The sequence below is a fragment of the Ursus americanus genome, chromosome 20, assembly GCF_024610735.1.
Source record: "Ursus americanus isolate L20-20 chromosome 20, mUrsAme1.1.p, whole genome shotgun sequence".
Classification (NCBI taxonomy): Eukaryota; Metazoa; Chordata; class Mammalia; order Carnivora; family Ursidae; genus Ursus; species Ursus americanus.
In genome coordinates, this window is record NC_142146.1 from 25,651,686 (window position 1) to 25,678,331 (window position 26,646).

The following is a 26,646-nucleotide window of genomic DNA, read 5'->3' on the forward strand; positions in this document are numbered from 1 at the left end:
CACAAATTGGAAAATTTTTAAGAGAATTACTTCACATTTAAAAGCAACACTATATTGTGGTTTTATAAGGTAATCACAATAACAGTAGCCAACCTGCACTTAAATATTTTTTTTTATCTAGAAAGCTAAAATAGCCTTTGTATTTAAAACCAAACAACAAAAAACAAAGCAGCACCTGCTTAATATGTTACTCTTGAACAAGATTATTATTTAAATCCATAATTAAAAGTAAGAACATCATGCAAACTTTTTCTTCAACAGATTTCTTGAAAATAACTCATTATTACTATTCAGCCAGTTTGCTTTATTTGAATATAAAAGAATTTCAGTGATTCAGTTTCAATCTATCGGCATAATAAATTAGAATATAATGGATGCCTAATTGTACAGACTAGTTATATACTGGTATATTTGGTAAATTTTATGTGTTGGTTATTGATTATAACCATAGACATTAGTTTCTAAAGAATTATTATTAAAGCTGAAACCAGTGAATGACTTCTTGAACCTAACTTTTTCTAAGGAGTCAAAAGACCTTGATTATCTTTGAAAATCTTGAATGATATATGAACAGCATCATGTTGTAGAGTATTTAATTTAGCTAGAAGGGTGGGTTTTTTTAATGTTCTTTTTAAACATATACTTTGATATCAGTTTGGTAGTTACTTGTTTATCTCTCACAAAGTTCAAAGTACATAAAATTCCCTTATTTGTGTATTTTAGGTATGTGAAATCTGTAACAGTGGAAGTGTACTATAAAAATAAAAAATTAAGGTAATGATATGAAAATATGTCTAGGATATTAAAGAAATTTTATGGAAATCTGGCTGTTAACTTGAAATATGCATTTTCAAATGTTTTCTCTCGTATTTTCAAAAGTATAACAAAATGTATGGAGAATATGAATCTTAACATTAAAATAGTTGTCCATGGGCCAAATACAATTTTGAAATGTGTTTAATCTATTCCATGCAGTTTTTTTTTTTAATTTGAATTATTTGCCAGCACTTTAAAGAGATTTCACATAAAATTCTGGATTTCTAGCTTGTCTTGAATAAGCCGAAGCAGAGTAAAGGGTGTTTCAGTCATTCACAGACCCCATCCTCTTGTACCCCTTGTCTGTTTGTCTCATTGACTTACTGAGAGCCAAATATAGTGCCAGAGTAAAGAATGTGAGCTCTAGAGCTAGAAAAAACAGGTTCAGATTCTGGCTTCAATACTTAAGTACTGGTGTGATTGTAGACAAATTAATTAATCTCTCTGTACCTCAGTTTTCTCTTTGGTAAAATGAAAATGATGAGGAAGGTATGTCAGTAGGGCTGTTGGGAGGATAAAATGATGAATATACGTGAAGCATTTAGAGTGGTTTTGACTTACATTCATTGCTCAATCGATGTTCATTTCGATTAATAATGCTTTTTGCTTGACCCCGTTAGGTTTTTGAGTTTGGTGGTCCTTACTTCTTAGCAGAGGACTTTATTTCTTAATCTGTTTATTCATTTGATCAGCAAAATTAAATCAGATCCTGTTTTATAATATATAACTGATCATTTACTTTTTGCTGTCCTCTAATAGATTATATTCCCCAGAATTCCTTCAGTATTGTAAGTGCTAAATATTTGCACATGTAAGAAGCAAATAACTGACAGCTGTCTAGATTTATGGACTTAGGACTTGATTTATGGCTTTGGAAATTCTTACTGTATGTTGGCAACGAAAGTTTTCTGCTCTCTGGTGTCGGTTTTGCCTATCCTTTTGCTTTTGTTTTAGCCACAATCTAAGGTGGAAAAGATTTTTTACCATCTGACTGTGAGTGTGAGTGGGTGAGAGTTGGAGAGTTCTGGTAAAATTCTGAAAATGTACAAGAGTATTTTACAAAGTGAGAGTTTTAGGGAGGAACTAAGCAGGATGGAAGAGCATATTGTGTTGGGAAGAGGCTGGTCAAGGATTTGTATATTCATGGGCTTCTCTGGAACCTTTCTCTGTAAGTGGAGTCCATAACCTATAAAATTATATACTTGCTTTGGTTGGGCTTGCTTTCCAACTTATCATTCCTCATTTACTCTTCCTATATCATGTCTCTCCCTTCTCTTGAAACTTAAAATTTCATGTGTTATATTATTTTGGATGAAAATTAGTGACCCCAGTTTATTTTTCTGGAAGATTCTGATTTGGGAAGTTTATATGCAGCTTATGGACATAGAAAATTTATAAGTAGTTAGTGTAGCTTAATAGTTCAATAATAATTAAAAATATCTTTGTTTTAATTGAATCATTTATAGAAATCAGAACCTAGGAGGAAAACCTTCAAAATGAGTAAAAAAAAAAAATAGGTGGTTATTTATATAATCTTGCCTTTGTAAGCATAGTAGTACTAGAGGTAGAAGCCATAAAGGAGATACGGATATATTTGGGTGCACGGATAAAAAGTTACTTATGTCACAAAAACACCATGTTATTTGATGACAGACATACTCTGAGAAAAATATCTGTATCATATGACAAAGTTTAATATTCTTAATATTTAAAGCATGCTTATAAATTATGAAGACAATCATAATAATAAACTCCTCAAAATATAATAAATAAATGTCAGAGAAAACATGAATCTTCAGTAATCTCACTCTAGTTATCAAGCAAATGCAATATAAAATTTGACTATTGGGGCGCCTGGATAGCGCAGTCGTTAAGCGTCTGCCTTCGGCTCAGGGCGTGATCACGGCGTTCTGGGATCGAGTCCCACATCGGGCTCCTCCGCTGGGAGCCTGCTTCTTCCTCTCCCACTCCCCCTGCTTGTGTTCCCTCTCTCGCTGGCTGTCTCTCTGTCACATAAATAAATAAAATCTTTAAAAAAAAATTTGACTATTACACTGGTTGGTAAAATGAATTACCCGTTCCCACTGTTAATGAGGGTCCAGGGGAATGAATTGTTCTTATGTACAAATCTTTCTAGAGCATAATTTGCCAAAATTTACCACAGAGTCTTATTTTTTTAAATACATGTTTTGGTCCAGCAGTGACATAAGAATTTATCTTAAGGAAATAATCATAGATTGGCATAGAGATATTACTAAAAGATAATTCATTGTGAAACTGTTTTTAGTGTTGAACAACTGAAAGCATTCTATCTGTTTACTAATAAGGAATTGGTTACATAAATTGTTATAGCCATTTAATGGAATACTAGGGGTCCATTTGAAGTGATAATATGGTCTTTTTTAATGGGATGGAAAATACCCACAGTAATTTATATAATTAGTATACTTAGTACGTTAGATCCCATTAAAAAATATATTTTTTAAATGCCAGAACAAAAACAGGAAGGATATGTGTAATAAAATGAAATGTTAACAGGGCTACTGTTTTTAGCTAACACAATTATGAATGATTTTAGTTTGCTATATTTTCTATATTTTGAAATTTCCTATTATAAATGGGTATTATTTTGGCAATGAAACAAAAAGATGTTGTAAATGGGACAGTAATTTAACTTACAATCCAACTTTTTGTGTAAAAGATTATTGAAAATACATGTGATTGAACATTGAGGTAAAGGTTACCAGTGAGGTTCAGATTTGGGGAGAAGTTGTTGAAATGGAAATTTTGTGCCACTTTTTGCTTCTTTGCATATGCCTGCCAATGTGTTGTAACAGTCCCTGACGCCTGTGGAAAACTTGTTAATGTCTGTAATGCTCATTTAATCATTTCAATCTTGTATTTATTCCCAGTCATAGCAAAAAGAAAAAATATAATTTCTCTCTCTCTTTTTTTTAATCTCCCAGGTAGTCACTTTTTTTGGCATTGTCCAGTTCTCACAATGTATCATTCCTTATCTGAAACTAGACACCCTCTGCAGCCAGAAGAGCAAGAAGTGGGCATCGATCCCTTGTCGAGTTACTCAAACAAGACTGGAGGTGAGTTTTGTATGCAGATACATTCTGTGGTTCCTGGAAACCCTAGCAGAGAGACTCTAGTTAGCTCTGCCTGCCTTCTGTATGTAATTCTTTACATGAAGCTGAGCAGGGCATCTTGAAGCACACTTCCCTGGATAGGTAGAGAGCACTCTGACACTAATGACTACCACAAAACGTCAACTTTCAATTAGAGACAGAAGCATTAGCCAAATGTTTAATGCACTGTCATTCTTAAAAAAAAAAAAAAAAAAAAAAGATAAACAATTACTTCAGCATAGGGATGTTGAAATACAAATGGCCTTTGTCAAACATCTTTTAAAGAAGTCTAAGCTTCTGGTGTTGATTTAGCAGGGATTTTTTGCCTTTAAAAGTAAGTTGACATTATTCCAGGATAAAAGACTTGCCTCATTCTCTCTGTCTCTCTCTTTTTTAAGTAATTGAAATTTGTGTCTTACTTTTAAAGATCTATTCATTGAAATTGTTGGAAGAGTAAGAGAGAGTGTTAAAAGGTAAATTGCATTCAGGGTCTACCTTATAAAAATTTATCAAATGTGTATGTTTCAGAACTCTGTTTTATTTTCTCCATATTAGTAATAATACAGTATCTTGAAAAAGGAAGCGGTCAGTTTGTGCAAATTCTTAAAGCCTTGTCTTTATTTTTAGTTGATTCATTGACTCAGATTACTACTTGTAATTTTTTGCTCGTGAAATATATACATCAGGATTATGAGGTCTTTTTAAAAAAATCACAGTTAGTTAAAGTGATTCACATATATTTTGTTTACTTCAGATACAAATATTTTTTCTATATTGGTATAAAGTTCTGCTATTAACTTGTGTTTTGGGAATTTAAAAAAAATGATTGCTTAAAGTGATTATTTCTTTAGTGCACAAAGTTTGACTTTATGGAGTGTGTTTATAGTTTTTGTGCATCTTTACTACCTTCTACATCATACAAATGCCATTGTTGTTTTCAATGAAAATAGGATAATTTGGGGGCACCTGGGTGGCTCAGTCAGTTAAGTGCCTTTGGCTTAAGTCATGATCTCAGGGTCCTGGGACTGAGCCCTTCATCAGGCTCCCTGCTCAGTGGGAAGCCTGCTTCTCCCTCTGCCTGCCACTCCCCCTGCTCCTGTGCTGTCTTGGGTGTGCACGCTCCCTCGCTCTCTTTTTCTCTCAAATAAATAAATAAAAATTTTAAAAAATAGTATAATTTCCCCTACAACTTACTTTTGTGATTTTACTTTTTATTTTTGTGTGTTTATTGAAAAGGTCTCAAAAAGACTGTTCAAGGTTTTGATAATATGAAAGAATTGTTAGTATCTCAATTTAGTTTCAGCATCTTAAAAATTTCAGTGATAATACTATATCTCCTACTGATTTTTTTAATGTAATATCTATAAGGATCACTAATAAGTAAGTCAATTTATTTCACAAGCTCTTCTGTAAGTGGCTGTTTTAAAAGCAAATATATTTTTATTATAAGTTATAAAATAATTTCACCAAAATTTTCTGATTTACGTGCTTATTTTAGAACATAGTTTTTTTTTTTTTTTAGTGCATATTTTTCTTTGGTCTAATTCATTAAATACTGACGTTCTATTTTTTTATTTTAACTGGCTAAAAAACATTTTTAAATTAATTTTATCCTTTACTGTTTGCAGGAATGAGTAGTTACCTTTACTGAAAAGGCTTTTCGTTTATATCCTAGCCTAACATTTCTATGACATACAAAGTTATTAGGACTGAATTGATGTTTAAAAGTGCCATTAATTCATTTACCCCAAATGTTCATTAACAATGTAAATGTATGCTGATGTTCTATGAGACAAGGAAGTGACTAATGACTCTTCCAACTAACAACACTTAAAATGAATAGAAACTTTAGATAGCTAATCTTGAAGTAATCAAGACCCTCATTCAGCTTGGCATCTCTGTATGCTCTAAAACAGCTGTCAACTGTTAAAAATATATACAAAACACACATACGCACACGCACATGCAGAAAGAATGATATGTAAATATCTAGTTCTTGAAAGCCATGAAGGTTACTAACCATAGTGGGTTTTGTGCATTGTATATGTAAATATTTTATATGAAGCATCTATTTCATCTTCTTAGATTTCCTTTTAGCAGAAAAACATGTGTTGCATTTTAATAGGGTTGTCATATTTATTTGAAGAATCATCACCTTTCTAGTGTGTTTGTTTATTTTAATATATGTATTTCATGGGGTTCTCCACATATTTGAAGCCTTTTACACATTTTTCCTACCAGGGAATTTATGGCAAATGGATGACTCATTTTGTAAGTAGTCAAACACTGGACTTAATCAGTGGTTTCCCTATGTAGAAGTTATGTTTTTATGGTTTTGTTATTAATTCCTGTTAGTAGATTCCATAAATAAATAAGTCTTTAATTTCTCAAAACTGAATTTTAACATTTATAAAGAAACAGTACATTATTGAGTTAAATGATTCTGAGTATTCTGGAAAGCATTTGCAAAAATAGTCACATCATAGGAATAATAAAGAGAAAACTGCTTCTTACTGGTTTATTTTCATGGATGGTCACAGAAGGTCAGTGAGGACAGAAAAAAGAACTGTTTGAATATATACATGCAGAATTTTCCATGTGAATCAAACTTTTAACTGCTTAAATTTCTTTTTTAAGTGGAGAATAGCATAGAAATTATGATATATTTCTCTGTGCTCTATTTGGTCATATATATAGTTTACTACTTTAAATTCCAAGATCTTTGATCAAAAGGTATTAATTAGAAATTGGCAAGTTACCTGTAATTCAGTTGAAACCATAAAAAAAACCCAAAATGTTTGTTCAACTATTCATGATTATTCATTTGTAGGAAAAGAACATTTTCCTCTATTAAGTCTCTTTTGAGAATAGCACTTTGTTACATATTGCCAGAGGTTTTAGCTTCAATTTTATATGCCTTCTTACTTACAGCTTTTATAGTATTCAGATAATTACTTAATGTAATGCTTTTTATATAATATCTGTTTCAAAGCTTTCTTTCTATCTTCAGGGATAAAATATTTAGTAACCTACTTAAAAAAAAATCCAAGACATTCAGAATATCCTGCCTACTCCATTTTTGACTTTTGTAATTTTGTTTTTGTCCCCAGTCTTCTTTTCTTTCTGTTGTAGTATCATAGAGTTTTAGAACTAGAAAGGAGTTCCTGGCTTTATTGCTGAATAAATTGGTATTAATTAAAATAGTTCATTGAAGTTTATATAATACAATGATGCTGTCCTATTATGATCTTTAATATTGTTTTCCATATAGCAGAATTGGATTTAGATTTGAGTAAAAGATGAATTTGTTTTGGAAAGATATCTGACAAAAGTAAAGGATGCTGTCTAAGTCATCTTATTTTAAACCCTGCCCTTGCTCTAATTATAATTAGCGGGAATCATCATAAGGAGGGAAAAAAAAATCTTCCTTTCCTGGCTTAAAACTTTTCAGTGGTTTTCCATTGCACTAATAATAAAATCCAAACTCTTGACCATGATGTTCACGGCTGTCTTCCCTGTCTGGCCATGGTCAGATGTGCTAAGCCAGTTCTAAACTCTGGACCTTCCCACATGCCATTGTTCTCTGACATTATTCTTGATTCCTTCACAGCACTCATCCTTCAATGTAATTCTGCATTTATTTGTTTCATTGTTTGTTTGTCTCCTTGTCTAAAGTGTAAGCATTATGAGGGCAGGAACTCTTGGTGTATCTGTTGGCCCACAGACACTATTGAATTAATAACTAACAGATGAATGAATTGTGTTTTACCAGTCTGAATTCCTTCACTTACATTAATCAGTTAATTACTTCATGTATCTTTTTTCCATCTACCTTTTTCCTTTCTGTCCTAAGTTGTAATGTATGAATGTAATGTATGAAATCTGTTTTATCTTCCGATTGTTTTTTTTTTTTAAAGATTTCATTTATTTATTCGACAGAGATAGAGACTGCCAGCGAGAGAGGGAACACAGGCAGGGGGAGTGGGAGAGGAAGAAGCAGGCTCCTAGCGGAGGAGCCTGATGTGGGGCTCGATCCCATAACGCCGGGATCACGCCCTGAGCCAAAGGCAGATGCTTAACCGCTGTGCCACCCAGGCGCCCCTATCTTCTGATTGTTTTAATACTTTAATATTTGTTCTTTCAGGATTTCAAAAGTAATAAAATCTCCTCTCTCTTTAGGTCTCATTGACCTCTCCCTTCTTTGAAATCCCTCTGAAAATTGACATTTTCCATGTTTTTTTTTTCATTTTGACACAAATCAAAATTTCCATAAGAACCAACAGGAGAAAATTTTCTGGGAAATACGTCAAGCTATGATATCCTTATTAACCCACAGCAAAAATTATTTAGCAACGGAAAGCTGAGGAAATAAATGATTTCTTGTCCAAGATAATTTGTTGCAATAATATGACAGCATAGACTAAAGTATGCTTACATTTAATATACATGTTTCATATATGTACCTCCTAGTGAAAAATCTACAAAGATACCATTCTTAATTTTTGATTTCTATTACTTACTAATGCAATTTATAGAAATTTATTGTGCATATGAAACATTGTAGAATCAAGAACCTATGGGGTATAGGCTTTTCTTTTTTTTTTTTTTTAACTTTTCAGCACTTCTAAAGTTTCTTGTCATTCAATAAATATTTGAGTGCCTTCTATGTACCAGGCATCGTTTTGAGTGTTGGAAATAAAACATTGAAAAGATAAACATAATTCTGAATGCCAGTTGTAATGGTTAATAGCCAGGTTTTGGGGGACCAGGAAGAGAAAAGTAAATGGCCAGTTAAGACGGAGAATGCTAAGTGCTTTCCTAAAGTAACTAATAGTATGCTCAGGTAGTATGTTGTTGGGGAATTTAACTTAAATTTGTGGTAGTGGTGTGTCAAGGAAGGTTTGTCATCTATTTAAGCCACAATGCAAAGGATGAGTAGCTGTTAGCCAGTGATGGAGTGAGTAAAGAGTATGTGCTATGAGCTTGCCTTCTGCCCTCTTCAGTGTGGTTGGAGGCTAGCATTCAAGGGTCGTATGGCCACAAATGAGACTGAAGACCAGGGTCATGAAGCCGCCTGACACTAAGAATAGTAAGGAATCTTACTGCCAGAATTACATTTTAGAAAGATTATTATGGCTACAGTTAAGAAGCCATTGCAGTATTCTGGGTAAGAAATCATAGTGGCCTATACTAGGAAAGTATAGAAGCAGAAATGGAGAGAAGTGGAAATGTTTGAGAGAGATTTAGTAGGTAGAATTGACAGCATTTGATATTTGGATATAAGGAAGTGATAAGGGTGAGAAGTTTGAAGTGACATTCAGTTTTCTGAGTTGACCAGTTAGGTCTGTTAATGCCTATATTGAGATGGGGAGCTCTGTAAGGAGGAACTTCTTGTGGTGCAGGTGGGACAGGAGGTGGCAGGGAAGATTGTAAGTTCAGAAGATTGTGAGTTAGAAAATGCCTTATGACATTCAAATGAGGACATCCTAAAGATTTCGATCTATGGGTCTAAAACCTAGTGCACGGGTTGGTGCTGGAGATAAAGATTTGTCAGCTTAAGTATGGTAGCAAAAACAATGTGAATGATTGTGATCACCTAATAATAGCACCTGGTGTGAGAAGAGGACCTAGAAGCAGTTTTAAGGAAAGCCAGTTTAAAGACCTTGTAGCAGGGGTGCCTGGGTGGCTCAGTCAGTTAAGCGTCTGCTTTTGGTTCAGGTCATGGTCCCAGGGTCCTGGGATTGAGTCCCACTTCAGGCTCCTTGCTCAGCAGAGAGCCTGCTTCTCCCTCTGCCTGCTGCTCCCCCTACTTGTGCTCTCTCTCTCACAAATAAATAAATAAAATCTTTAAAAAAAGAAAAGACCTTGTAGCAGAGGAGGGTACTGTAAAGGAGACTAAGAGAGAGTGTCTAGAGAAATAGAAGGAAAACTAGGAGTGTGGAGTCAAAGAAGCCAAGGTGTTAAGGAGAAAATAAACAAAAGTACCCACAGTTGGCTAAGGTTTTCAGCAAATAGAAGTCTGCACAGGATAGAGGCATTGTAACTATTGACAAACACAGTGCTTTTTGTAATCTCAGGAATCCATAGTATTTCAAGTAAATTAATGAGGTACTCTGTACTAAGCTGGCATGAAGAATAGAGTGAAAAGTTACGGTAGTATTTAAAATTTTAAAATCAATGCAAGAGATGTGTAGGAGTCTTGGAAATTTGCAGTCTAGAGCCAAGGTGGAGGGATTTGTAGACAGAGGATCGTTATTTTCATTGTAATAATAGGAGGGAAGGAGAAAAGAAGATATTTAGATACAGTAGATTCATTAGTTAAATAACAGAGTTCAATTAAATATCACTGATATTTTAATCTCTCTTTGATAAGTTAAAGTGAGGTAATTTGCTGAAGGTGAGTGATAAGAGGAATCATTTGAAGATTTGTGGAGAGTGACAAAAGTTTGGATGATTTGATAAAGAATATATAACTGTGGGGACCAAGTTGAGATAAGACATCATAATTTATAGGTATACAAGCTTGTAAATCTGCATGATCATGTCCAGTAGAATTCAGCACCTACGATTTGGTAACACAGAAAAGCAGGCTGGGGTTTTGCCATGGGAGTAAAAGAGGTACGCATAGGCAAGGAGGCTGATGGTGGAGGAATTCATTGATGGTCTGAGAATATAAGGATATTTGCTACCATGGAAAGGGGTTCTAAGAGGACAGAGTAAAAAGTTTTGGAAGGGATGGAGGTGTCAGGGCAGATGAAGTTGTATAGAGTAACATGGTGGTGAGAGTTGTGAAGGGAATATGGGAATAGTATATGAGTGTTTGATATATACATTGATTTGGTGGAACATTGTTAAATGGTAGCCAATAAACTAGCTCAATACCTTCATTAATTCTGTGTTAAGAATTTGGATCTACAATAACTTAGATAGGTTTTGGCTTGAAGTCTTTTTTTAAATTTAATCTTAAAGGCTTAATTTTTTAGAGCAGTTTTAGGTGCACAGCAAAATTAAAAGGAGAGATTTCCCATATACTCCTGCTCCAACACATGTATAGCCTCCCCCGTTACCAATACCCCCCGCCAGAGTGGTACATTTATTATAACTGGTAATCTACATGACACATTATAGTTAACCAAAGTCCATAGTTTATATTAAGATTCACTCTTGGTGTTATATATTCCATGAGTTTAGACAAATGTATAAAGACATGCATCCATCATTATAGTATCATACAGAACATTTTCACAAAATCCTCAGTGCTCTGTCTATTCATCCTTCCCCCAATCCCTGGCAAACACTGATCTTTTTACAGTTTGCCTAGTTTTGCAAGAAGTATCTTTTTTTTTTTTTAAGATTTTATTTATTCATTTGACAGAGAGACAGCCAGTGACAGAGGAAACACAAGCAGGAGGAGTGGGAGAGAAAGAAGCAGGCTCCCAGTGGAAGAGCCTGACGTGGGGCTCGATCCCAGAACTGCAGGATCACGCCCTGAGCTGAAGGCAGACACTTAACGACTGAGCCACCCAGGCGCCCCTGCAAGAAGTATCTTTTTAATAAAAAATTCTTCATAGAGGGGCTCCTGGGTGGCGCAGTCGTTAAGCGTCTGCCTTCGGCCCAGGGCATGATCCCGGCGTTATGGGATCGAGCCCCACATCAGGCTCCTCTGCTATGAGCCTGCTTCTTCTTCTTGCACTCCCCTGCCTGTGTTCCCTCTCTCGCTAGCTGTCTCTATCTTTGTCAAATAAATAAATAAAATCTTTAAAAAAAAAAATTCCTCATAGAACCCAAGTGTCCATCAGTAGATGAATGGATAAAGAAGATGTGTGTGTATCTGTGTGTATGTCTGTGTACACACACAGACACACACACACAGATACACACACAAATGGAATATTATTCAGCCATAAAAAGAATGAAATCTTGCCATTTGCAACAACATGGATAGAGCCTAGAGAGGATAATCCTAAGTGAAGTAAGTCAGAGAAAGACAAATAGCATATGATCTCACTATGTGGGATTTAAGAAACAAAGTAAATGAGCAAAGGAAAAAAAAAAAAAAGACCAACCAAGAAACAGACTCATAATATTGAGAACAAACTGATTGTTACCAGAGGGGAGGTGGGTGGGAGGACGGGTGAAATAGGTGATAGGGATTAAAGAGTACGCTCATGTTGAAAAAAAAATTTAAGAAAAAAGATAATGCAAAAAGTAAAGCAATATATATTTTTTTAAATTCTTTATAGATAAAAGGCTGTTTAGGTGAAAACTGTAAGTAAAACTATAAAGCCATGAAGAAAATGGTAGCTTTGTTAAAGGTAAAGTTTGTTAAATAGGGTGACTTGGAGGTTCTTCAGTGACAATAACGAAGATAAAATGATATGGACTCTGGGAAACAAAGAGGGCTTTAGAGGGGAGGCGGGTGGAGGATTGGGATAGGCTGGTAATGGGTATTAAGGAGGGCACATATTGCATGGTGCACTGGGTGTTATACGCAAATAATGAATCATGGAACACTACATCAAAAACTAAGGATATACTATATGGTGACTAACATAACATAATAAAAAATTATTTTAAAAAAAGTCTCCTTAAAAAACGTATTTTATTAATAAATGCTATGACAATAGGGAGAAGTGAGATTAGAGATCAGTGACCATGCCATGCTCAGTCCTTCTATGTCAAGATGTCCAAAAGAAAGTTGGAAGTGAGAGACTAGTTTAGAAGACCATGAGTTAGAATCTGAGAGTCATCCCTCAGAGATATTAGTTCAAAGTATGTGAGACAGATAAAAAAAATCCAAAGAAAGAGAAAGGAAAAGAACTGAGGATTGCTATGTAGGAATTCTCCATGGTTAGAAATTGGATACAGGGAGTAATAGTTAAAAATATTGGAGGAATAGTTAAAGTAGGGGATAGAGGAGTGCTAAGGTTACAGAAACTACAGATATATGAGAACTTCCAGAAGGCCCAAAGTTGTCAGTACTTTAAGGATTGCATGGGTTAAAGAGTATAAAAAGAGAAAGTAAATGATTTGGTGATTGGAAGAGTATTGATGATCTCTAATTAGTGGTTAAGCCAGTGTCAAGATACCAGTAAGTCATTTGAGTGGATGGGAGTGAACTGAAAATCTAATTCAGGATTAACATAAAAAGACAGTGGTTAAATATCAATGACAAAATATTTGAATGGCGAGGAAGGTTCAACTTACTCTTTAATATTAGATTTGGGAGGTTATATGTGAATTTTATGTGTTCATGCTGTCACAGTGAATTGAGATTTAGTTAGACATTTTAATGTTAACAGTGATGCTCGCTGTTGGTAAAATGTAGATCCTTGAAATAAAAGACATGTCTTCTGGACTTTGATTTTTTTTTTTTTTTTGAGTTGTCCATTCCTTAGGAATTGCATCTGGTTTTTAGTTTTATTTCAAATTTTCTGTTGGTGTGGCAATTCCCTTTATTTGCCTGAAGAGAGAGGCTCTTTAGAGGGGTTTGTGTGAAGAATCATTGAGTCACCTCGTGGCTATACCTGAATGTTAGTCATTTCTCTGGGTCCTAGGAAAAAAAGGAGATCTCACTGCTGGCCCTGGTGGCAGACAGAAACTATAGCCCTGTAAAAACTGTTACCACTACCCCCTTGGGCAAAGTTGGTCTGCAAAGGAATATCCATATCTTAAGATATTTTTCCTACCCTGCTCAGTCAGCCTTTATACCACTCTTGAATCACCACAAATGGAAGGTTGTGGGCTGGTGTTTTTGGTTGGCCAGGTCTAGGAATAACTAAAGCAGATACATGTGATTTAGAGTGACAGTATTATCTTAAAGATAGAAAAACAAAACCAAAAAAACCCTACTTATGTGAAATGACCTACAGTGGATTTCTTATCAAAGAATTATATTAGTTGCTTTTGCTAATTTATTAGTGGAGCCAGAAAAGACAGTAGAGCCAGAGTTTGGACTGTTTCAGTAATGACATACCCAACTCTTAGTTCATAGGGCTTAGAATAAGTATTTCAAGAGTTAATTACCTGGTGTCTCATGAGGTTACAGCTCCTTTTTATTCCCTTACATATTAAAACAGATGCCCCCTCCCCCATGGCTTAGTAGTGAAATGAATAATTAGTCCCTTACAAGTATAATTCTCCAGGTCCCCTCATGCTGCTTCTAGCTCCTTTCATAGCATTAACCAATTTTAAAAACTGTATCTGGGGGCGCCTGGGTGGCACAGCGGTTGAGCGTCTGCCTTCGGCTCAGGGCGTGATCCCGGATCCCTGGGATCGAGCCCCACATCAGGCTCCTCCGCTATGAGCCTGCTTCTTCCTCTCCCACTCCCCCTGCTTGTGTTTCCTCTCTCACTGGCTGTCTCTATCTCTGTCAAATAAATAAAATCTTTAAAAAATAATAATAATAATATAAAAATAAATAAAAACTGTATCTGCCTAAACTAGCGTTTTTAAAGATTACAGTCATTCTTACGTTGATCTTACCCAATCAGAGGGAAGAACTGAGTATCAGGGAAGATGAGATTGTAAGAAAAAATTTAAACCTTACTCTGAGAGAATAACCAGGACCTCTTCAATCCCTCTTCTGTATTTCTCCTGCTCCTCCTCTAGGGGAAATTCCCAAAGACCTATTTTTCTCAACTTCAAATCTTAAAATCATCTCCCTACTTTGCTGTGCTGTCAGCTATGGAATAAAACAGCCAGGAATATTTTTCAATAGAGCTGTTATATTTTGGTAAAAATTCTCTTTTCATGTAATAGGGATTTAAAAAAAAACATTTTAATACAATTATACTTGGATATTTATAAATTTTCTTGTAGACTTGAGTAAAGCACATCTCGTGTTTCAGTTAAAACACACAATTTTAATGATTATTAAAGATCCAATGATCTTTTTAAATCATGAGAACAGAGAATAGTCAGTGTACTGCACAGAGTTTTAATCTGTATTACATTGGTAGACGTTGATATCTACTTCAGCGTATTAGTTTAGAAATTATGTAAGTAATTTGTAGTAAAGAGGGATATCTGTTTTGTTGTGGTAACTTTATTATGGTTTTTCTTCATGTTTGTAAATGTAGATTTTTCTGTGGTGGTTCTCTGACATTATTCTGTTCTTCAAAGATCTCTTTACCAAAAGCTTTGAAAATGTACTTTACCCTATTGATATATTGTTAATCTGATCTGAAGTATTTTTTATTCTTGTGTTTTACAAGTTTTAAAAATAAGTCAGTTTGCCATCACTCTACTTTGGCTATAAAGAGGCTTGCTTATTAATTAAATAGATGTTCTGAAATAGGAAATCATTTTAATGCAGTATTTGTACTTTACTCTGGAGTTTGACCATATACTGCTCCTTGAATTTCCTGAGAAGGAATCCCTGATGATGATTATAGGAAAGTACAAGACAAGAAACATTATGTTAGCTTCAAGCTGTTTTATTTTTCACATTTTAGGAAAATCTGAGTATTTCAAATAGAAGAAATTAAGAAGCTAATAAATCATAAAAATTGTAATATCGCAAGTTATTTACTTTAAATGGTCATTTTCTTTTATTACATCTCCAGTATTAAAAATTTAATTTACTTGAGTCTTTGGAAATGATTTTGTACCATTTAGTAATTATTGTATTCGTATACGTTATAGTGATTGTTTATCTTTCCAGAATATACAAATACATTTAGTTTTACTTAGAAAAATCACCCACTGGCCTTGATTTATCAACAGATAAACAGTGAGAATTAGCTTTTACTTACTCAAGTCACATATAAGGCAATGTGTGAGCAAAATAATTGTTTATATTATGGGAATATGTGTACTTAAATAATAATTCTCCTACTTTCCCTTTTCCCTCTTCTTCCAAATATGGAAATACTTAAATACAATTGACTTCCTAGCATTACCATTTATTGACAATTTTAATAGAATATAACTGATTTACACCAGTCTTAGAATGCTGCTATCAATTCAAATCTTTAAGGCTTGTGAATAGATCTATTATTATTAAACATAAGGTTTCTTTTTCTTTTTCTTTTTTTTCCTTTTCTTTGTTTTAGTAAACACTATGCCCAAAATGGGGCTCAAACTCATGACCCCGAGATCAGGAGTTGCATGCTCTGCTGACTGAGCCAGCCAGGTGGCCCTGAACTTATTTATAGGTTTTCAATCAGACATGTTGGCACAGTGATTAAGAAATTTTAGTGATACTCAATAAACGAATAGAGATTTGTAGAGGCACATATATTTTATCACACAGAGTAAGGGCTGCGGGCCACAGGACTGATGTTCATTTATTTGTTCAACATAGTGATCATCTAATATCAGGGGATAGGCTATTAAACAAGTAGACCCAAGTGTTTTCTCTCAATGGAATTCACATGTTAGGGAGCAGTCAAAAATATTAAAAAGTACAGAAATAAGGAAAAATATATGAGAAAGTGATAAATGCTAGGCAAAGCGTGAAAATAGGATAATCTGATGAGGAATGAATGGGTGCCTACTTTAGATTTTCACAGATTTCTCTAAGAAGATGATGTATCAGCTAGATGTGAATGACAGATGAGGAGGAGCCAGGCATGCAAGGTTGGTAAGAGAGAGAGAGAGAGAAACAACAATAGCAGTCACAGAAAAGGGAAGGGTTCATACAAAGGAAGATCCTATCCCAGGATAGGAATAGGCCTGTCATATTGAAGGAACTGGAAAATGTCATTGTGTCTGGGGCACCATGGGTGGTATAGGAATGGCGCAGGATGGGTCTAATAGGGAGAGGCCAGATTATAAGGATTTTCTAAGCCAAGCTGAGGAGTACAGATTTTATTCTAAAGATGGGGAGTTATTTAACAGTCTGTATTGTTATCGTTGTTGAACAATTAAGTTTCTTCTCAAGAAATGAGGTCAATAACTTTTTAAAATATATACCCTTATGACTTGATCCTAGGCATTGAGGAGGTAGTGCCTGATTTACACAGAATTGTATTATTTTTAAAATATATTTTCATATTGCCATTCTTTGTACCAGTCTTTGTTTCCTCATTCTCAACATTTTAACTGTGTATAATGGTGAAGTAATTTCTGCTTAATCTAAGATAAAAGAATGTCTTAAAATTTATCTAAAGCCCATTTATCTAAAGCCCAGTTACTTCTATATGGTCTATTTTAGGCCATGCTATGGATATTAAAATACTGGTAGCAAATGCAGTCTAGTGTGACCTTTTCTGTTTGACCCATTGTGTGTGTGTGTGTGTGTGTGTGTGTGTGTGTGTGTGTGTGTGTGTGTGACTTTGGGGGTGGGGGCATATAATCATTATTTTCTCTTTGCTGTTGTAATGGAAAATTTGCTCCTCTAGGACATATTAGAACAATGTATTTAATGCTCTTCAATTTAATTTGCTAGTATCACAATTAATACAATTAAGGTCACTTGAAATGAAACTATTAACAAATTGAGTAATTTACTTTAACAATGTCAATGTGTTCTCACAATTACATTTGCTTTAATTAGTGTACAAGCTATTATTTAATAGCATACTTCACATAGAAAAATGTAATAATTTATTCTTGGTTCCTTATAACAGAAAGAAAGAAACTTTTAATGGACTGAGTGATTTTGTGGAAGAGCTGCTAAATATAAAGTGATGGAAGAGAAAGTACAAAGCCAGAAAGCGAAGCTTACAAGAATGTAAATAAAAAATACCTTTTTTGGCACTTACCAATACATGTCCTATTTATGATTGTGTAAATAGTATTGGAAACTTTTAATGGTAGTTAGAGATAAGAACACAGATCCTGGAAAATTTTAAGTGTTCAGTTGTATCTGGTTTTTGCTTATAAAATTTTTGAAAATCATACAGTAGGTCATTTCTGGTTAATCACTATAATGGAGGGAGACAGAATGGTGTGGAATATAAAGAAGGAAGGAAGCAAAAAAGTTTTGATTCTCAAATCTGCTTTTAAAGACATTTTAATACAAATATTTCTTACCTAAGAATTCACTTTATCAGTAGCTAATGAAAAAAGCTCTTCTACTCAGCCTACTCTGTATTGAGATCAGAAGGTCCAAGGATGAAGAAGTGGTTCTATTTCTGTTTCTATATATGCAGAGTAAGGGGAAACAGATGAATTGTCAACCAAGTCATAATTAATAAGATCTGCTGTTCTCTGTAAACACGAGAGCAAGATTTACTGTCATGTAATCAAGTGGTGATTTTATGTGGAAGGGATATAAATGCAATCCAGATAATTCAATACTCTAATTTTTAAAATTAGTTTGACAATCTTTTTGCCTAGTTTGATTGATTTAAGTTTCTGTTGCTTTCATTTTCTTTCCTTTTTTTCCCCTTTGGTTAATGACAAAAATTTATAAAATTGCAAGTAAAGAAGGAAGCAGGCATAAGAGTAATTAGGTAATAAATATTTAAATGTAAAATGCAAGAAGCTCAGAGAATCCACAGACTTTGAAAAATTATAATTCTCATTTCTAGGAAGGGGGTTCATAGTATAGTATATTAAGTTCTTTTTAGTACTTGTGAATGTTCATACAACAGTCTCCAGTTGGTTTTCATTTGTGTGTCCCGGGCTCTGAATTCAGTCTGCCAGGTTGTTCTTAGGTCAGATGAGTCAGAATAGTATAGTTTACTAGTAGAACAATCAATTTAGCAATAGTGGAAAATTAGTTTAGGTAATTCTTTAAATAGCATTTCAGTTTAGCATGGGTAAGCTACTACTTAGTTGCTACATATACTAAAATAAGCAGTTCTCATTTGGTCCTGATTTGATTCTCATTATACCTGGTCTCTAAATTCCATCTGGAATTTTAAAATGATTTGTCTATTGATTCCTTGGTCTGTTGTATAGAATATTAGAAGAGTAACTGGAATTGATTATTTAGATGCTTGATCTTTAAAATGAAATAGATTTTTAAAAGAAACATTGATTTTTTTATCAAAAAAGGCCAAGTGTCAGAAGTTAATTGCTTTTTTTTCTAGTGGGCTGAGTTTTCTTAGATTAAGTGAAGTTTTTAAGAAAGCTTACAAAGCCTTTCACAGCTCACTTCTATGCATTTGTTCAGTCACTTTCCAGTGTGACCACATAGAATTTCTCTACTGAAATCTAAGACCCGGGGCACCTTGGTGGCTCAGTCAGTTAAGTGTTTGCCTTCAGCTCAAGTCATGATCCCAGGGGCATGGGATCCCTGTGCCACAGGGAGCCTGCTTCTCCCTCTCCCTCTGCCTGCCACTGCTTCTGCTTGCGCTCTATCAAATAAATAAATAAAATCCTAAAAAAATAACATAAAATGTAAGACCCGCCCAGAAGAGCCAACACAACATTGAAGGAGAACAAAGTTGGAAGACTGACACTATTGACTTCAGAGTAGGAAGCCCGGAAATAGATCCATACAAATATAGTTAAGTAATCTTGACTAGAAGCAAAGGCAATTCAATGGAAAAAGGATCATCTTTTTCAATAAGTAGTGCAGGAAAGCTGGATATCCACATGCAAAACAAACCCCCAAACAAAACAAAATGCAGACATAGATTTTACACCTTTCACAAAAATTGGATCATAAACCCAAATGTAAAATGTAAAACTATAAAATTCTTAGAAGATGATGTAGGAGAAAATCTTGGTGACCTTTGGTTTGGCAATGACATTTTAGTTTGAAAACCAAAAGCATGATCCATGAAAGGAAAAATTGATTAGTTGGATTTTGTTAAAATTAAAACAATTTTTTCTTTTAAAGGCACTGTCAAGAGAATGAAAGACAAGCTGTAGGCTGGGAGAAAACTCTTCCTTAAACATAGCTAATAAAGGACTGCATCTAAAATATACGAAGAACTTTTGTAACTCAACAATAAGAAAACAACCCAGTTAAAAAATGGTTAAAATATCTGATCAGAAACCCCACCAAAGAAGATATACTGAAGGCAAATAAGCATAGGAAAAGATGCTACACATCAGAGGTCATCAGGGAATTGCAAATTAAAATGAGATACCGGTACACGCCCATTAGAATGACTAAGATCCAACACACTGATATCACCAAATGGTAGTGAAGATATAAAGCAGTAGGAACTCTTCTTTCACTGCCTGCTGGTGGGAACGCAAAATGGTACAGCCACTTTGGAAGATAGTTTGGCCTTTTTTCTTTTTTTTCTTTTTTTAAATGAAGCTAAGCACATTCTTACCATATGATCCAGCAATTGCACTCCTTGGTATTTGCCCATATGAATTGAAAACTTATGTCTACAAATAAACCTACACAGTGTTCATAGCATTTTTATTCATAATTGCTAAAACTTGGAAGCTACCAAGATGCCTGTCAGTAGTCGAATGGATAAATTGTGGTACGTGTATGGAGTAGAATTATTATTCAGTGAAAAAAATAAATGACCTATTAAGCCATAGAAGGACCAGGAGGAACCATAGATGCATATTGCTAAGTGAAAGAGGTGAATCTGAAAAGCCTGTGTACATAATTCCAATTGCAATATTCTATAAAAGGCAAAACTCTGGAGACAGTAAAAAGACCAGGAGTGGTCATTAGGGGTGGGGTTAGGTGGGGAGGGATGGAAGGTATAGGTGGAGGACATAGGATCTTTAGGGCAATGACACTATTTTATGTAATACTGTAATGTTGAGTGCAAGTCGTTACATATTCGTTAAAACCCAATGAGTGTACAACACAAAGAGTAAACCATAATGTAAATTATGGACTTTCGTTAGTAATAATGTATCAGTGTTGATGATGCATCAGTGTAACAAATCTGCACTAATGCAAGATGTGAATACTAGAGGAAACTAGGTATGTGAGGGTGAGGGCTATATGAAAACTATACTTTCTGTTTAGTTTTTTTTTTTTAACCTAAAACAGCTCTAAAAATACAGTTTATTAATTTAAAAAAAAATCTAGCTTTCCTCTTTCATTGCTTTTTACTTTTCAAGTGGTACCATACCTTTTATCTTCATTCATCATGCCAGTTTAACATAGAACACATGCTTAGTTTATTTGAAGTGTACAGAATACTCAAGACTAGGGAGTCTTGAAATGATAAATTATTTAAAAAAAAAGTGTGCTACACTCTCTGCTTATAACAACTCCCAATTAATTCAAACCTTAGTTTGTAATAGTTCTGTCTCACTCCTGAAATAGGCTGAATCCTTTTGTAATCTAATCCTTTGGGTAGATAGTCTTATCATCAGCATTACCTACTAATCTAATCCTTTAACTGTATGTATGTATGTTTGTATGTACGTATGTATGTATTTTAGAGCATGTGGCATGCATGTGAGTTGGGGGAGGGACAGAGGGTGAGAATCTTCAAGCAGACTCCCCACTGGGCGTGGAGCCAGCTGCAGGGCTTGATCTCATGACCCATGAGATCATGACCTGAGCTGAAGCAAAAATTGAATGCTTAACCAACAGAGCCACCCAGGTGTCCCTGTTTAACACTTTTTAAGGGCATTTTGTCTTTAGTTGTGAGCAAAGTTCTTTTTTGTATGACTCAGTTCTTGATTCTAGATTGGAAATAGCCTCATAATCATTGGAACATTAACTCAGCCATACTTTCAGGAGTTTTCTTGGATTTTGACAGGCTGGTTTACTTATTATTAACAGGGTAAAAGGGAAATCTTAGTTTCACTGTCATATGCCAATCTAAGGTAAATTTCTATACTAGATTATTTTTTAGAGCTGAGGTTGGCAATTTTTTTTAAGGGTCAGATAGTAAATATTTTGGTTTTGTAGGCCTTGGCATCTTAGCCTGAAAACAGTCATAGACAGTTTGTAAACAAATGTCTGCGGATGTGTTTCAATAAAATGTTATTTACCAAAATAGGAGGTCAGTCAGTTTGGCCCATGGGCTGTAGTTGGTTGACTCCTGTTTTAGAATAATCATTACTCTGTTGCTAAAATAAGTATATATAATGGAAGTGTGACAGAGAGTAATAGAATATTCATTTTTTCAAAATTTTCTTTAAATAGAATATCTTAATAACCTTTGAGAGCATTGGGACTACTGAACCAAAAGTGTTTCTTTACATGTATTTAGAGGCTTCTTGTCAAAAAGATACTCGTAGTATGATCCTTAATATGCTCACTGAATTTAGCTGAATTGCAGTTATGTTAAAGAAATACACTGATTTTTGTAAACTGATCTTTTATCCTGAAACTTTGTTGAATTCAGTATAAGCTGTGTGTGTGTTCTTTAGTATTTTCTCTGTGTAAGATCATGTCACCATTTAATAGTAATCATTTTACTTCTTTTTCAGTTTGGATGCCTTTTCTTTTTCTTGCCTAAAATTACTCAGGTTAGAATTTTTAGTATGATGCTGGATAGAAGTGGTGCCTTGTTTGTGATTTGGGGGGGAAGCTTTCAGTCTTTCATCATTGATTAATGTTAGCTGTGAATTTTTCATAAAAGCCTTTTTTCATGTTGAAGTTCCCTTCTATTCCTAGTTCGTTGAGTGTTTTTATCTGGAAAGGGCGTTGGATTTTGTCAAATGCTTTTTCTGCATCAGTTGAGATGGTCATGTCATTTTTTCCTTCATTTTATTAATGTTGCGTATTACATTGATCGATATTTCTAAACTGAACCAGTTTTGTGTTCCTAGGATAAATTCCACTTGGTTATGATGTATAATACTCTTAAAATGCTGTTGGATTTAATTTGCTAGTATTTTGTTTAGGATTTTTTTTACGGTTAGGGTAGGGAGAGGGGGAGAGAGAATCTTAAGCAGGCTCCACGCCCAGCATGTGAGCCCAATGCAGGGCTCCATCTCACAAGTCTGAGATCATGACCTGAGCTGAAATCAAGAGTCAGACGCTTAACCACCTGAGCCACCCAGGTGCCCCTTGTTGACAATTTTTATATTTACATTCATAAAGGATACCGGTCTATAGTTTTCTTAAAATATCTTTTTCTCACTTGGTATCAGTATAATGTTGGCCTTAGAGGTAAATGCTCTCTCCTTTTCTAGTTTTTGAAAGTGTTTGAGAAGGATTGGTGTTAATTATTACTAGTATTTGGTAGCATTACCAATGAAGTCATCTGGTTCTGGGCTTTTGGGGGGAGTTTTTGATTACTGATCCAATCTCTGTACGTCTTACAAGTCTGTTCAGATTTCCTCTTTCTTCGTGAGTCAATTTGTGTGTGTTTAGGAATCTGTTCACTTCCTAACGCCTACAACACCTACAAACATGTAGGTGTGCAGTTGTTCATAGTATCTTTTATAGTCTTTCTTTTTTCTGTAAGGTCTGTAGGAAAGTCTCCACTTTCATTTCTGATTTTTTTCGTATTTTTCTATGCCAGTCTAGCTAACAATTTGTTTAATTTTGTTACCTGTTTAAATAACCAACTTTTGGGTTCACTGATTCTCTTTATTGTTTTTCTACTCTCTATTTTATTTATCTCTGCTCCATTCTACTTGTTCTTTTTTCTTTTCTGACCCTGAGACTAAGTAATCTTAATTGACTTATATTCAGGTTTCCTGATTCTTCTTCTTCCTGCTGAAATCTGCTGTTAAACGCCTCCAGTGAAATTTAATTTTATTTACTGTACTTTTCAGCTCCAGAATTACAATTTTGTTTCTATTTCTAATGTTGATCTTTTTATTAATATTTTCTGTTGAGACATTGTTCTCCTGGTGTCCTTTAGTTCTTTGTGGTTTCCTTTAGCTGTTTGAACATATTTATGACAATTGATGTGAAGTTTTTGTCTAGTAAGTGTAATGCTTGGGCTTCCTCAGGAACGTTTTCTGATAATTTTTTTTTCTTATGAATGGGCCATACTTTGTTGTTTCTTTGTATGCTTTATTTTCTGTTGAAACCTGGATTATTTTGAATGTCATAGCGTGGCAACCTCCTCCTTGGGGTTTATTGTTTCTGATAGTTGCAGGTTGTTGTTTTAACGACTTTATTTATAAACTATTTCTGTAAAGTCTGTATTCTTTGTGTGTATAACTATGAAGTCTCTGTTTTGTTAGCTTAGTGCTCAACTAGTTTTTGACAGATTTTCCTTAAATACCTGGAGCCAAAATAAGAAGACCGTATATTGGCTCTTGTCAAGGTAGGCACTCCTTCATTGCTTTAGCAGGCTGTTCACAGCTTTGCCTTAGCCTTTACTTCCTGCTTGCATGGAGAGTGAAGTTCAGCCAGAGGTGACAGTTTTGAGTCTTTTCAGGCTTTTTTCAGAGTATGCATATGGCCCTCTTGATTCCCTTAGATACTTGGGAACTTTTGAAATTCCATATTCCCCCACATGTCTCTTTTCCCAACCCTTTCCTACCAAGGCTGTTGGTTTCTCTGTTGCTTGTCCTAATTTATTTCTTGCCCTAGTCTGCCGTGGCCAATACTTTTGACTTTCACTGCTTTTAGCAAATGCCACCAGAGAATTTGCCCCAGCCCTGGGAACACTCCAAGTTGGAATAAACAAAGGCGAGTGCTTGCCCTGTTCCTTCAGGGAGCTCTTTCAGAACAAAGTCTGTATAGCTCACTCTGGCATTAGCACCCTGCACCAGGTTACTACAAAGTAGCAGCTTCTGTCTTCATTAATCTTTCCCCTGTTTGTTGTTAAGTTTTTGACTAAATTTCAAAGTTCTGCAAAAATGATTCTTGGTAGTTTTTGCCAGCTTATTAGTTGTTTTTGTGGAGGAGTAGAGCCCTGGAGTTCCCTGCTCTGCCATTTTTCAGAGTCACTCTTACCGATATACTCTGAAGAGGCTTTTACAATAATTTAAAAAATCTTATCTTTAAAAGTAATTGAATGTAGAAAGACAGCAGAAAAACTGCCAGTAATATTTTCAGATACATAGAGAAGAATCACAAACCTCACCATACTTTAAAAAAAACAAACCCTGTTTCTTATTTCAGCACCAGAACCATTTAGTAAATCCTAAATATCAACTTGCTTTATTTTTCTTCAGTATTAGAAGGTGGTAGGGATAGTAGCATCATACTTTCAAGTTCTTCTCAGTGTTAAAGTTATATTCCCTAATATAATTTCCAATTTTTATGTCAATTATATTTCTATTAAGTAACTTAGTGTTGTCTAGACTCTCTTTGCACATGTAAAGAATTGAATATGTTATTCTCTTTGATTTTAAGAAGACTTAAGTTGGGTTAATGTTGGTGCCTCTTTCTTCTCCCTTCTCTGTGTAGGTGCAGAGACCCTATCTTGGGCTCTGTGAAATCACTCTGGGGAAGATGGGTTTGGACTATGGTCAGTTATATACCTGGTGCTACCTGTTATCCTAGTTATAAAGGTTCCCCCAAGGTACTTGGAGTAAGAACGATTATTACCCACCCAGGAATGGGAGACTTTCTCTCAGCTATTGAGTTTATGATTAATTTGTTCTTGAAGTTGTAGTTGCACTCACAATATCATAAACTCTAACTTTTGTTATCCTTTGATCGGGCCTTATGATTAAGTTTCTCCAAATTATGACATCAGGAGTGTGACAGGTTTCATACTGAGAAAGAGAATTGTGTACCATATTGTGTTGAAAAGCCCTTCTGTTCATGTCCTTAAGGATAAAACATGAAATTACTATAGCCTTACTTCCTTTTAACGCAGTGGTCTTAACTTTGGCCAGCTTTTTATCGCTGAACTTGCTTTCCATCCTATAATTTTCTTATGTGCAGCTACTCTTCAGGTATGAGGCTTCATCCTCAGTGTCCTAGTATAGAATCTCTCTTTTCCTTAAATCTCGGTGGATTAATGACAAAAGACCAGCACTAGGGTAAAAATCTGGTTCTTTTTTTGTGTGAAAGCACCTTTGTAAGTACATAAAGTATGAATGAGTCACAAATTAACCTTAGGAATGAAAAGATGACTCTTGTGGGGCGTCTTTGATACGTTCTTAGTTATCTCCAATATCTTTGCCCAATAAGGCCATTTTCTTCTATCAGTTGTCTGATCATTCAGAAAAGCTTTTGAAGACACAGTTATGATTTTTTTCCCAAAGTCATTATATCTGGGTAGCTGTATTTAATAATTAGTGTAATTTTATTTTAAAATGTATATTGTATGGGCCAAAATGACCTATAGACAGTATTTAATTTTTAGTCATTTTGGAGGTTAAATTATTTTTTGCCGCTGTCAGGCTTAATACTTTAATAGCCCTTTATATACATTTAATTAATTGCATGTTAAAATTAACATCACAAGTAACTTAGTAACACGTTAAAAATAAATCTTTTGTCTTGTTAATCAAACTTCACACAAAAATGCAGTAATTAAATATTTGACACATTTTTATACCTTCTACTTTTAATGATTTCAGAATGTGATTAATTTGTTACATGTGAACACTGTTAACTATATAATTCATACATGTTTTGAAACTAATTGTATACATATCAGGGAGACTTTTTTTTTATATTGTATTTAAAAACTTAGGGCAATAGTAGTCTTCTTAGAAACAGATCAGAATTGAGCAGAAATTCTGGTTGTGGATGGACCTGTTAAATATAAAATTTTGACTACCGTATTATTTCCAAGGCAAATGTAGGTAGGTTTCATTTAAACCTTCTGTATAATCAAATTCATGGAAGCAATTAGGCTTGGTAACCTATACCTTACCAGGAACGTTTTGCAGGGGAGGAATGAGGACCCTTAAGAATGGTTTTTAATTGCAGTTTATAGAATTTATTTATACCAACTTGCCATTCTTAATGGAGTTTATCTGATTTTAGAGATGG

General features: G+C 34.5%; 1 protein-coding gene across 1 annotated transcript in view; it reads left to right on the forward strand.

Annotated features, from left to right (window-relative positions):
- Positions 1-26,646, forward strand: part of TBC1D5 (TBC1 domain family member 5) — a 562,848-nt gene that overhangs the window by 198,266 nt on the left and 337,936 nt on the right. The window contains exon 4 of the mRNA XM_045791684.2: positions 3,783-3,914. Within this exon, the coding sequence (XP_045647640.2) occupies positions 3,818-3,914 (97 nt within the window). The 5' untranslated portion in view covers positions 3,783-3,817. The remainder of the gene's footprint in view (positions 1-3,782; positions 3,915-26,646) is intronic.